The 14,323-nt window shown below is 43.5% G+C and overlaps 2 protein-coding genes across 2 annotated transcripts in view; one reads left to right on the forward strand and one right to left on the reverse strand.

Annotated features, from left to right (window-relative positions):
- LOC114484611 (dedicator of cytokinesis protein 1-like) overlaps positions 1–14,175 on the reverse strand; it is a 40,822-nt gene extending 26,647 nt beyond the window's left edge. Inside the window, exons 1-3 of the mRNA XM_055080982.1 lie at positions 13,800–14,175; positions 3,985–4,070; positions 3,642–3,798 (exon numbers count right to left, since the gene is read on the reverse strand). Of these exons, the coding sequence (XP_054936957.1) occupies positions 3,642–3,798; positions 3,985–4,070; positions 13,800–13,967 (411 nt within the window). The 5' untranslated portion in view covers positions 13,968–14,175. The remainder of the gene's footprint in view (positions 1–3,641; positions 3,799–3,984; positions 4,071–13,799) is intronic.
- Positions 1–14,323, forward strand: part of DOCK1 (dedicator of cytokinesis 1) — a 495,771-nt gene that overhangs the window by 467,155 nt on the left and 14,293 nt on the right. The gene's annotated exons all lie outside the window — the stretch shown is intronic.

The raw sequence follows: 14,323 nt of genomic DNA on the forward strand, positions 1-14,323 counted from the left end.
TAATTAGCCTGTAAAGGGGCCATGAAGGACCCAACTTATGTCTGTAAAACAATGATTCTACCATTCCTGGGTATGAATATGATGATAATTGCATAGAAGAGCCAGGTGATACACAACAAATCATGAACCAGTAATTAAAGATTGCATGATTATGAGGTGACGATGAAATTCCACTTAATTACAAATATGCATTTTGCCCAGCGGGAACCATGATCCGGTACACATGAAGACTTGCTTGCAGAGGTACATCTAAAGGACTAGGCCGCTGGGTAGAATCACAGCCCCTGTCTCTCATTTTTTAATTTTAATTTGTTTTTTAAGTGATAGGAAGAGTAGGACATTAACGAGCCCACACAACTTAGAACGTTCCACTAACTCTATTAAAAAAAATAATACTAATAGCGCTGGTTTTCAAGGAAATTTTGCAATGAGCTTACATTTATTTATTGATGAATAAATCTTACATTCTTTATTTTTTAACCTTAGGAATTCTAGGGGATTTCTGCTTAGTGATCAGTTGAGTACATTTTATATGTTTCTAGATGTATGTTTATACATCCATACTCATCTAGAGATGGATAGACATATTCACTTCTATGAAACTCTATTTGTTTCACAAGAAAAGTACTAGGAGAAAAGGTAAAAATGGACCTGGAGGTTAGAAAAATATTTATATGATTAAATGTTCTTGGCAGTGAATATTAAGAGACAGAACACCTATCTGTAAAAATCCAGTTTTGTTCTCTGTAATCCATAGATTTCTATTTTCTAAATGAAAGAATTGTGATAGTCTGGGATCCATCTTATCCTCCCCAGGAAACAGTTAAGAATAGAACACTGGACTCTTCATCAAATGATTCAGGATGTTTCCAGTTGAAGGAAGTGAATGATATCCGATCATCTCAGGATGAGAGAGGAACACAACATAACGTCAGGAACTATGATCTCAGGTGTCCTCACAGCACCTTATTTTTTCTGACCCTGATTCTGAGTCTGATTCTGATAAAAGGCCCTGTTCAGAGCTTGTCACCATTTCTCCACCAGGTTTTGCATCCTGGTGAGCATGGAAGATCCTGCTTGAAACAAATAGTAGTCAATCATCAAAGCTGGAAACCTAATCAGTAAAATAATAATTCTTCCTTCTGGACGCAAATGGGCCTTTTGGATCGCCCTAAGGCTCAGAAGGAGCCTAGCAAAGTATGTCCATGGTAGGGAACGTTCTTGAAAAGCTTTCTGTTTCTCTCCTGCAGAAAGCCACTGATTTCTACTTCGTGTTACCCACATCGGCATCATCAAAGTAAATTCCTACGGACAGAGGCAAGAATGCAGGAAGACAACAGAGCAAGAGCCAGGCTCACTCCTGAGCAAACGATCGAGGCCCTTACCTGGCGCAGAGCTCACTGCCACCCTAGCACAGTCAGGCTACAGGTGGACGGAGAGGCAAACATAGCCGGTGAGCCAGATCTCAGGGATGGATGCTGTAGTGACTCCTGCAGTGGCCCCCGACCCTTATGACGCACATGCAAACCTATTTAGATGTTTCAAGCTCACTGATTCTTTCCTCAGGCATGTCCAGTCTGTTGATAAGTCCAAAGGCATTCTTCATTCTGCAAGTGTCTAGCATTTTCTCTTTGATCCTTTCTTAGAATTCCCATCTTTCAGCTTACATTACCTGTTCTTCCATAATGACTACTGTTTCTATTAGTGCCGTTAGCATATTTATCATGGTCATTTTAAATGCCCAGTCTGATAATTCTAAAACCTCTAAAGCCATGTCCAAGTCCAGCTCTGATGTCCTGTCTCTTCAAACTGCGTCTTTTTTTTCCTTTAAGACACCTTGTTATTTTATGTTGAAAGTGGCCATGACGTACTGGGTAAAAGGAGTCCAGTACCGCCTCCAGTGTCAGTTCCTGCTCCGGGAGGCTGGGATTCTCCGTATCACAATTTTGGGAGCAGGAGTTTTCCCTGTGGATCGAAGAAGAGTTGTTGATTTTCAGTTTGCCAGCTTTTATCTTGTGGTCAGGATAGGAGTAACGACTTCCAAGCTCCTTTACGTACTGGACCAGAAACCAGAAGTGCCCCGTGTTTAGCTTTTCAAGGCAAAAAAAAAAAAAGAAAAACTTGCTCTGGAAATGTTTATCAATGGCCAAAACGGGTTGCCCGGCCCCTGAATGTAGGGCTGAGACTGCGCGAGGTTTCAGCGGCCGGCTCGTCGTGGCAAAGCTCAGATTTGGTGTTGACAATAAAGTAGATGGAAGGTGAAAAATATTCCTTTTTGTTTATCTGTTTAATCCAGACATCTCTGGTGATTTTCAAGAATGAATGATGTGTCCTGCTCCACCTGGCACAAAAGTCCACTCCCATAAGCTCGAAGCGCCTACAAGTCCGTACAAATGGCGGAAGTCAGGGCAGGGCAACCACCTGCTATCCAACAACCAGGTGGTGATGAGGACAACCCAGAGAAGTAAAGAGAAGAAACCAGGCACAGTGTTTCCTTGCATTCCTGCATCGGGACAGGCGGGGGAAATTGAGGAAAACACTACCAAGGGCCAGGAGTCTGCTTGTCTAGCTCCTAGGAAGCAGCAGAGGAGGAAGATGCAGAGAGATGCAGAGAGCTCTGGAGCCAGATGTGGTGGTCACGTGGCTCCTGAGAGCCAGGAGGCCAAGCAGCCGCGCCCTGCAGCCGAGCTTGTCGTAAAGCTTCCTAGAAGTTCATCGCCCTGAAGCATTCCTGATGTACCACAACTACGTCAAAAACCGATGTCCACAGAACCTGACCATGTGACAGCAGCTCTGCAAGACACCAGAGGATGGCGGTGGTCAAGTTCACCCAAGCCATCATGTGGCCACGCACGAGTTTCTTATGGCTGCCATAACAAACTACCACAATCTTGGGGACTTAAAACGATAGCTCTGCATTCTCTTTCAGTTTTGGAGGCCTGAGTCTGAAATCCAGGTGTCAGCAGGGCCACATGCCCTCTGAAGGGACTAGGGGGGCTTCCTTCCTGCCCCTTCCAGCTTCTAGCGGCTCCAGGTGTCCCTTGGCTTGTGGCCACGTCACTCTCCTCTCGGCCCCTCTCTTCACGTGGTCTTCTGCTCTGGGTCTCTGTCCTCTCCTTCTCTGTCTCTTATACAAATACCTGTCATTGGATTTAGGGCCCACCTGGGTAATCCAGGACGGTCTCATCTCAAGATCTTTGACTTAATCACATCTGCCAGGAGCGTTTTTTTTTTGCAAACAAGGTCACGTTCACAGGTTCTGAGGATTAGGATGTGGACCTATCTTTCGGAGGCCACCATGCGACCCACTCCAGGACGTGTTTACAGTCTCCTAGTAATGAAACACTTAGGATCTGTAATCAGGGAGGGTGTTCCCCTGCTTACAAGATAAGATGGCTCATCATTCTGAACCAGGGGAAGAACAGTGTGAAAACACCCAGAAGGACGATGATTTTGCTGACGTGCTGAAAGCAGATATGCAAACAGTTCTTCCTTCCTCCTTCCCTCCCGCAGCCAAGCAAACAGGCAAAGCATGCTGTGTCCTGCTCTGCAAAGCTCTGGGGCCAGCTTTCACAAGGCTTTGAACTGCTGGTTCAATCTCCGGCTTCCTGGGAAGACCGGATATTTAACTTTTCACTCACCAGCACGTTGACAGTGCAGCTCATGCGATTTTCCTTGTTCTCATCATGCATGATGGTTCTGTAATCCAAAAGTCTTTCCATCAGGTGCACCACGAGCTTTACAAAAGTTTCTCCCGTTTTGGCAAGGTACTTGTGCTTCCTGCAGTGCTCCAAGAGACTGAAAAATAATTACACACACCTTGTTAATCACACTCAGCAAAAGACACTTGACTGAGGTGTAATTTTAAATATTTTCCATTATTAACACTTCTTAATTTTTTCTGGGCTGCAAAGTTCATCGTCGTCTAATTACAGTCTCTCTGTCTCTATTCTGACATAAATCCCACTGTTAATCCACACTTACATTTTATCAAATAACACTTTGTACTGCTCATCGCCTCTACCTCCTTCCACTTCATGATCCAGCTTGGTGATGATCTCATTTTCAAACTATAATTAAACAGAGAAAGCGTAAATAATCAGCATGGTGGATATTTCATTTCGTGACTGGCGCGTCAATAACACATAAATCGCCGACAGATCGTCATCGGAGAGTTGCCCGACACCTTTGAAGCCTGATTTCATTCGAGTTGTCCTTCCCGAACTCCTGGGGGTTTCTGATGAGCCCCTGTCAGAGGGGGAGTCTTTCATTTCCTTCCCTGGTTAATGAAGCCTTGATGCATATTCTGATCACAGGAGCAAGAGCCAGAGAAAGACAGACAGGGAAACTACGGGGAAGAAAAATCAAGGAGCAACATGAAAAAACATCCCAAACTTCATCTTTATGAACAAGTAACAGTTAAAATAGCTCCTTGGTTCTTGGAAAAGAACAGATGCTGTGTCACTTGCCCGCAGAGTTCTCTGCAATCTGAAAACAGGCAAAGGGCCACTTCCCTGCCATTCCTTGATGGATCCTAGCGAAATATCTCACTCTGGTGAGAAACAGAACAAAAAACAAGAGGGGCAACGCCTTTAAGACAGACCAGCAGACACCTCAAAAAGGTCCATCCCAGGCCTTTCCTTGAATTCCCCAAAGCTTCTGATTAGATTTCCAGAATATCATGGTGGGAAAGGATCCTCACAATTGATGGTCTCTCTGTCTCGTGCTTTCAGGAAAACTCTAAATTCTGGAGAAGAGCGACTCTCTAAAATGTTTTCACAGAGGTCACGGACCCCATGGCCTATCAGGCTGGAAAAAACTACCGCAATAATGATGGACACGCATCCCCATCCTCGCTGCCCAGTCCCCCATCCCTGGCAGAATTCAGAGCCACCTCAGTTCTGGGACTCTGGCCAGGTGAGTGCCCCTGCTGCAAGGGGGTCCTGCAGTTACTCATGGATGTGGGCCTGGTAGGAAGAAGGGGCTGCAAGAGCTTGAGTTCCCTAGAGATGGAGGCACCCACACTGAACTGAAAGAAGATGGGAAAAGGAGGAATTGAAGGAAACAACAGCTGAATTCAGGGTTCAAAAGCAAGCAGACCATGGCATGTCTGCAAGGGTCTCTGGGATCCCCTTTATACAAACATTTTCTTGATGTATAGTTGATTTACAATGTTGTGTTAATTTCTGCTGTACAGCAAAGTGACTCAGTTATACATATACATACATCTTTTTCATATTCTTTTCCATGATGGTTTACCACAGGATATTGAATATAGTTCCCTGTACTATACAGTAGGACCTTTTCGTTTATCCATTCTCTATATAATAGTTTGCGTCTGCTAATCCCACACTCCCAATCCTTCCCTCCCCAACCTATCTCAAGTCTGTTCTCTATGTCTGTGAGTCTGTTTCTGTTTCGTAGATAGGTTCATTTGTGTCATATTTTAGATTCCACATATAAGTGATATTAGATGGTATTTGTCTTTCTCTTTCTGACTTATTTCACTTTGTATGATCATCTCTAGCGGGATCCCTGTGAAATACACGCTCAGACGTTGCTTCCCCAGGCAACTATTACTCGGATCCCATAAGAATTTAAGCTGCGTGAGAGAAAGAATTTTCTTCTCTCTTGGTCACTGCTGTATTCCCAACCCCTAGGACAGCACCTGACATGGATGCTCTAATGGGATGAATGTGCTATGTGCACATAAATTGTTGGATAGAGTTGGTGTTAAACTGAAGCTGGGGAGGGCTGAATAGGGCCCCAAAGGAGTGGGCCAGTAGGTTGCTAAGACACAACCTGCTCTCTTGGCCACACAAGCCAAGTGGTGAACACTTTCATCGAAGTGCTTGTAACAGGTCCATCAGGCACCGTCTACTGCACTGGGGACCCAGGGCACGGCTGCTTGTGGACCCTGGGAACCGGAAGGCAAGGGGGCTGGTGAGACCCAAGGAGGGGCCTCAGAGCGTGACCTTGATTGGGGCACGCTGCCTGAAGCCACGACTTCATCACGCTACAGATGAAACGAAGGCTTAAAACAGGACTGCGGAGAAGTATTGATTCTTGCTTGACATCAAGGACTCAGCAACATCACGAAAACTAGGACTTCAGTGAATCCCGGCAATTCTCTGCTCCATTGCCTCCTCCCCCAAATAAACAGCCTCTTTGATTCTGTTGGGCTTAAGAAGTTCAGGGATTTTAGGAACAGAGAAAAAAGCATAGTTCTATTGAAGAAGAAAGCACGAGTTGCTTTCTTTTTGTTCACCTGAGGTGTCATGATAAGGACTTTTACTATATAGTAACAACCTTTGGATACTAACCCGCTATTACTCTGTTCCTTACAGAAAAAAATTCTGCAAAAGGCGGCTCCTTCTTGGAAACTAGCACAAGAGAGATGGCTTGCCACTAGACCAAAAGTTGGCAGCCCCATCTTCCATGATGGGAATGCCAAATATTTAAGTGGTGAGTGCTGATTCTTCAGAAGAAATAACCGAGAGACAAAATAAGACTAAATTTAATTAAAACACATGACTCAATTCCACACGTTTAAGGAGCATACAACAAAGAAGGCTTAGAGAATGAAGAAAAACATACCTTATCCTAACATTGGCAAGCACACATTGGCATTTCAAATTGCTCATCTCTAGTTAATCAGAAGGTATTTGAATTTGGAGTCTACTTTCTGGAAATGGCATGTTTTCTCTGCTTCCACATAAACCTCACTGTCACAAACAAGGGCAATAAAGGAAGCTCCAGCTCCTTAACTAGGCTGCTTATCGAATTTTGACTGATGAATTTAATGTTTTCTAAAAAGAGTGGATGAATGATAAGTAAATCAGAAGAACACAGCTGATTCTAATTTTACTAACCTCTAGTCTAAACTCTGTAATTTGCACAAACACCTGGCAACTCTACTCCGTTTATCAGCAAGGATTCAATTCCACAGATCTGCAGCCAGCCTCGAATTCCAGTGCCTTCGTTAGTTTTTACAGAATATACTAGAATCAGTTTGCTCCTGTGCTGTGAACGGCTATCATAATCAGGATTAAATGATCCAAATAAACTGGAGAAAGTACGTCTGCTGAGAGAGGAGAGCTGGTTTTATAAAAATCATGCTTATTATCTTACTTGTAAATGCATGCTGTCTGGTAATCTGCAAAAGGATTCTCTATGGTTAGGATAAAATTAGCAAGGGTTTACTGTGTTGCTCAAAAGGTAGCAGAGGCTCACTCATGTGATAAGCAAAATCATTATCTTTTCCTCTCTTTTCTGAAACACTAATATTGCTTCGAAAAGATCCACAGGGTGTCCAACTTAAAATATTGAGCAGAGCATCTCTAAGCATCTGATACCAGCAGCCCTCTGAGAATATGAAACATAAGAGGCCACGTAGATAGGGCTTTTCAGAAGGTTGCTATTAAGTTGAACACAGTGGAGGATGTCTGGGTGGGAGCCATGCTCTCAGCGGTAATGTATTAACATCATCGTTAATTCAATTAACTTAGAAAGAACCACTGCTTTCACCACTCAGTGCCACTGTGAACCATGGGTTATTGGCTCCAATTTAGGAGATCATGGAGTGACGGGTCTCAGCAGTGGATAATCCAAAAGCCAGTTCTCCTTGGTTTGGAATGCATCATTTCTGTCGGGGCTTAGATTTACCATTCTTGCTATAATGCATTTATAAGTGTATAAAAACCAGGCTTGCATTCTCCAGGCATCCAGGGACACATTTACAGAAGAGATCTGGGGTTATGTCAGAGCAAGGGAGGACCAGGATGGAAAGGTTTGCACAGATAACTCACCACATGGGTAAAGCGCTTAGAGGTTACCAAGAGCTGGGAGAAAGCTGAGCTCTAGGACCATGGTCAGCTTAGTGCCTTAGCGAAAGGGTTTCTTTTGAAACCCTTTATTAATAACCCTAAATAAGAACCTAAATAACCCTAAATTATTCGCAAATAATCCTGGGTGCAGGGATGCTTCTTTTTATTGCGCTTTGCATGACTGCGTCTTTTAGAAATTGAAGGTTTGTGCATTGAGCAAGTCTACTGGTGCCATTTTTCAAACAGCATTTGCTCACTTTGTGTCTCTATGTCATATTTTGGTAATTCTTGCAATATTTCAAACCCTCCAGCAGCCTTTACGGCTCGCTGAAGACTCAGATGATGGTTAGCATTTTTCAGCAATAAAGTATTTTTTTTACTTTTTAGCAATGAAGTATTTTTAATTAAGGTATTGCTTTTTTAGACATAATACTATTGCACACTTAAGAGACTACAGTATAGCATAAACAACTTTTATACGCACTGGTAAACCAAAAACTTCATGTGATTCGCATTATTGAGATTTCCCTTTATCGCGGTGGTCTGGAACCAAACCTACAATATCTCCTGGGTCTGCCTGTATGGGTGCACTTTGCCCTACTTTCTGTTTTTTAAGAAAAGCTTCTCACAAGGTTCTGGAGGTAGGACCGTGGTTTTAGACCACCCCGTAGTATTAGAGAGCTCGGGAAATTAGATTCTCTTTGGTTCTGCACCCCCCGTTGGAATTGTCCAATCCAACAGCACCGCAGAACCATGCCCTTCTCTTTAGCATGACTGGAGGGGCTGCAGGGGAGAAAGTCAATGAACTGTGTCTGTGTGGATCACGTGGCCAAGAAGAGGGCACTGGCCTGGCAGAGAGCAGCCTGGTTCTCCGCCACCTTTGGGGCTCCGGGCTCACATGCTGACACCCGCAAAGTCACTGACTATGACTCAGCTGACTGTGACCCATTATGACTCAGCCTTTAAACCTTGTGCTCAGACACACTAATATGTTGCTGTATATTGCGCTCCTCTTGCTTAACCACTCTGTAAACTTAATTACACACTTAATTAATCTCTGGCACTCCATAGCCCACGTTCTAAAATCCCCACATCCTTCTACGTCTAACAAGCGGGCAGCTCGGTGACCTTGAAGCTTTTGTGAAATACTCATGAGCCTAGAGGTCCCAAGCCCCAGACCTGTAGCAGCCTGGCGGGGGAACTGGCTGCTACACCTGGCAACACCTCGGACAGGTGTAGCCGTGCCCCACTGCTATACAACCCAGACGGAGGATTGACTTTAGGGCTGTATTCATTGACAGTGGACTCCAGGAACCAGTCTGCACAGTAAGTCCTGTTGGTCAAAGGAGATTATGGGAGTCTAGGCATCTCTTTGCTGCAGAGCTTTTCTAATAGGATTCAATGTCATCAGAACTCTGAGTCCAGGGTATTATTTTCCATGATCTCTTGGACCACTTTTGGGTCTGGGGTTCAGTGAAATAAGAGCCTAATTCTTGGGCCATATTTCCCCTCTAATCATCCAAAACGACAGAATCAAGTATTATTTTTTAAATGAAAGCAAAAACAAACCAATCAACAAAATCCTAATGAACTGAAGAATAAATGAGATAAGATATGGGGATATATGTGTATGTATAGCTGATTCACTCTGTTATAAAGCAGAAACTAACACACTATTGTAAAGCAATTATACTCCAATAAAGATGTTTAAAAAAAAAGAATGAACAAGATAAAATCACCACCAAACTTATTCACATTCATATTACTGTTCAAAATATATTGGCTTTGCCACCAAGTGGCAGAAGCTGCCAGCATCCACTTGGGTTATTCAATTATTTGCTTCAGGTTACCAGCCTGGGTAGTAGGAAGAGATTATTCAGACAGGAACTCGGAAACATTGCAGACACAAACATTACTCACATTCTAATATTTTTACCACTAAATAGGAATTTCTGGAAGTTGTGGAGCATTTTGCTGACCCTCACGAAGATGACAGAAAATAGCTCCACGACTGAAAATATTACTTTGCTGTGGATCCTTTTCCATCCCATTTTTATGAATGGTCTAAGAGCCCAAATAGTCATTTGCTGCAATTCTCAGCTGTTAGTTCTATATTTTCCAAGGACATAACAAATGCATTTCTTTAAAAAGGTGCTAGGAGAGAATTTAAAGGTCTGCTTTTCTTCTGAAGCAAAATCCAGTGAGGCTAAGACTCAGAATGGTACTCATTTGGGGTCAGGGATCTCAGTGAGATGGGGGAAGCGTTCGTTAAGGCTCATCTTGTGGTTACATGGCTCAGCTGGTCCACCGGATGATGTAAGAGGCCCTAAGACAAGGATGACCCCAAACCTCTCCGTGCTAGCTGGGCAGATCCTGAAATCTTCACACATAAGGTCTCTCCTTTGGAAAAAAAACACAAAAAACAAAACAAAAAAACCCCCCAAGATTTCCCAAGGTCCTCAGTTTCAGGCTAATCACGCTACTCTGGGATCTCTGGGATTGGGGTGGGGTAGGGTGGGGACGGGGGACAGTGGCTGACAGGGACCACACCTGCAGGGAAGGTTGGACGCGTGCCAAGGAAAGTGAGAAGAGAACGTACCCACTGGGACTAATGCACTGGAGGGAAGCAGTGGGAGGAGCATCTGAACAGCCCCATTCTGAAAGATACGTCGCATGTTCAAAACACTAAAGTTCCGTAAACATGAAAAACCTTAATCTTTCCCTAACTCCATTAGGTTTGCACATCTGCTATGAAGGTAGAGCCAATTTAAGCCTTGTTCATGTGACTAATAAGGTTAGATAATTGAACTGGTGGCAGATTAAACAGCAGCCAGTCAGCTCCATCCTAGGAGCTCCCTGGATGGAGGCGGGAAAGGCTGTGCCCTGCTGTTCTGTGCATGTGCAGCCACACATACTCACCAACATCACCGACAAGGAATAGAGGGCATGCCTTGTGCTTCAGGAGAGCAGCCCCTGGAGGATGAGATTTGAACCGAGAACAGAAAGGAGTCAGAAAGGATACAGCAAGTCGAGAGACAAATGCTGTGGTCCAGGAGAGCCCTGGGATAGGGGGTGAGGGAAACAGATGGACACTGGGGATGAGACAGAGGAAGAACCCATAAGTCACTGCAACCCACCATGGAGGCCAAGAGAGCAAGCCAAGGCCAGGCCAGTGGGACTGGACCCGTGAACCAAATGACAAGGAGCCAGGCAGAAATGGGGATGCTGGGGAAGCAGCAGAGCTGGGAAGGATGACGTCACATGGTATCCACGTGGCCTCCTGCGGGAGGCTGAGATAGGTCAACAGAAAAATTGAGACGTCCCAACGACAAGGAAATTGATCATTTCGCAATTCACCAGAACACATTAATGTGGCAGAGAGATTTTTTTCACAAGTTTTCGTTCTTCTGCCTTGATTTTTACCTTCGAGGTGTCCTACCACGGGTCTGTGAGGGTACAAGCAGATGACAACACAATGAACAAATGGCCAAGGAGTCTTCACCAAAAAACTCGAGCAGCTGTTTACACTTAGCCCGAATGTGTTTTCTTTTTTTGTGGACCTTTGTCTTCATGTTTGTGTTTTTATTTACACAGGTCCAAGTGAGGCATGTTTTAGGCTAAGGAAGTTGTTGTGGTGGGATTAAATGGGTGTAGTTACTTCATGGTACGACTTATAAACCACTTGGTTTTCTGGAAAGATGTCTCATTATGTTGGGACAGATTCTGAAGCCACTGCTGGGCACAGAGTTTTGAGAATGGAGGCAAAAATGCTGTGACTCTTGTCAACTTTGGGCCATTTACTGACAAACCTGAGAACTCTGTGAACTGGAGAAAATGAAGCACATGCGCATAAGATGGTTATAAGACATTTGAAAACTATGGTGAAACAGGAGTGAGACAATGAATGGGAGGATATGAGAACAGTTCAGAAACCAAACTCTCATTCCAACGGCCCTTATTTTGACCCAAAGACTCCTTGAAAGAATGACAAATGACATAATGTTTTAAAGGTTTTTGATCTTATATTCCCAGGCTAGTAACATTTATCTATACAAACACATTTTTCTCCTTTACCTGATTCTTTAATTTAATAGCATCTTTCCATAAGGTCCTTCTTTGAGGCTTGATTCATACAAAATTCAAAACACCTGATGCATCTGCAGCCTAGGGAAGAGCATTTTAAATTACAGTTCCTAGTTCTGGTGAGTTGGCAGTGAGATGGGGCCATGATTTTGTGCCGGTGGCAGCAGGGATGGCTCACATCTTATGGCAATAAGATCAATTGGCAGTAATGTCAAAAGTCACAAAAAATATTCTGCATCAGCAATTGCATTTTTGAGACTGTACAACAGGAAAGCTTTCAAAAGAAATTCAAGCTACATGCGTGATTATGTTCACCGCATACTTATTCATAGTAGCGAATACAACCTAAATACGCCACTAAAGGGATCAGAAAGGATGAGGCCGCTTGTTCTATGAAATGTTACGCCATCCTGGAAATCATGGTAACTACGCTGCGGTCGAGGAAAATGTCCTTGATATATGGACAAACAAGAAGAACAACGTTAACAAAGAGGGGACAGTGTGTATGATGTGACACCACATGTGTACAAAGGCTGACGGTGAACCAGACAGACCAAACCAAGCCAGTTGCTCTTTCAAGACAGTCTAATTTTACAAATAAATAAATGTAAGGAAATCTTCCTCACCCAAAAGGAAGAAAGAAAAGAAGGAAGGAAGGAAGGGTGGGCTTTATGGGTTTGATTTTATATCTTACAACAGCTCTTTCGAATAGATTCTATTTCAAACCAATTTTACAGCTCTGAGCTGGAGACATAAAGATGGTCAGTGATTTGCTCAAGACCCAGGTGGTTCCTGACTGAGCAGGGCTTTAGGACCTACCCAGACTTCAGCGTCTGAATGCCATGCTTACTCAGAGACGGGGCTTCTTTGGGCTTTGTATCTGTCTTTCGTTCTGGGAAATAGTAAAATTGCTCTTCGTGGCTACTAGCTTCGTGCAATAATGACAAAGACTGACCAATTAAAGCCTATAAACTATTCAAAGTTTCTGAAACTGGAAATTACAAAAGTGAGGAAGGAAAACCTACTCTTTGAATATTAGATCTCACTAAAATCATGTTACCTTGATTGACGCAGTTTTGATTTCCATTCACTATAGGAATTTCTCTCTAAATTCTTCAAAAATTTATGTAAAATGCTTAGTACATTAACTCCCCTGAATCACTGTAATATTTCAACAGAGGTAGTTTTCAATTTAGAGGACCCCCTGTCTCTGGGTTTTTCTCTCGCCTCCTGCAAAGCATCATAACCAAACCATTAGTACACACAGGAGAAATCCATTGTATGTGCATGTGTGTGGGCTTGTGCACACCCACCCAGGAATCCATAAACACCATACTTATCCAGGGAAGGAGAGTTTGTTCCTTTTCACATATCAGTTGTTCAGATTTTGTCCTTCATGTTGATACAGGATGTTTTTAGCACTTTACATACACTTTCTTTATGGAATTTTCATCAGTTCCATCGCACAGGTAAAAAGACCAAGGCACACACTCAAAATAAAGGCAAAGACTTTACACTTAAAAATAACGACTCAGTAAGAAGCAGCCAGTCTGACAGAATACAGTAACATCTGATCAAAAGCTCTAGTGCACATACAAAGGAGGGCCAAAGAGAGCGTTTTACCCAGTTTGAATGTATCAGTAAATCCACTTAAAAGTAAGTAAAAGCTAAAAATGGAGAACAACGTTCCCTAAAGATGAGGGTGGTGCTCCCTAAGAATGACAGGCTTTCTTCCACAAGGAAAGTCTCGGACTTCTCTCTCTGAAGCTGTAGGGAACTATGTTTTCCACATTCAGCATGTGTAACTGCAGAACCATCTATAGGTCTCAAGGTACTCGGGCTTGTCCCCCTTTTCTCTCCAAGGCACTTACTGCACACCCACGTCCTTACCATCTGGAAGCTTCGGGTGGAATGGAATTCACACTGCATCATGTCGAAGAAGATGGGGATGGTGGCTTTGCGAAGCTCTGTCTCAGGAATCAGTGTCATTTCTAATACTGGGCCGACCATTTCTGGAATGAACTTTATCTTGTGCTGACCTTGAATAAAGAAGTGCATTATTCAGAAATGTTTTAAATAAAGGAGATTCTGAGATGAGCTTCAATGGACAGAAACAAAACTACACAGATCACTGTGATTTTGAATGCTAGGATCTTGGGACTACGTATCCATTTCTCACCTACAGGCAACAATCTTGAGTGTGTCTTATGCCTTTAGCATAAGAAGTGAACTGTATTCCAAATAGCGTAAGTGAAGCTGTTAAAAAAAAAAAAGGCCTGCAGTCATGATCTGTCAGTTACCGACGACAAACGCCATTTCACAGACAGACAATGACATCACACACATCGGGACGTGAGCAGCTAACGGGTACCCAATTTTGGAAAGAGCAGGGCTGGGAGACGGGACCCTTGGCA

This window comes from Physeter macrocephalus, chromosome 20, assembly GCF_002837175.3.
Source record: "Physeter macrocephalus isolate SW-GA chromosome 20, ASM283717v5, whole genome shotgun sequence".
NCBI lineage: Eukaryota > Metazoa > Chordata > Mammalia > Artiodactyla > Physeteridae > Physeter > Physeter macrocephalus.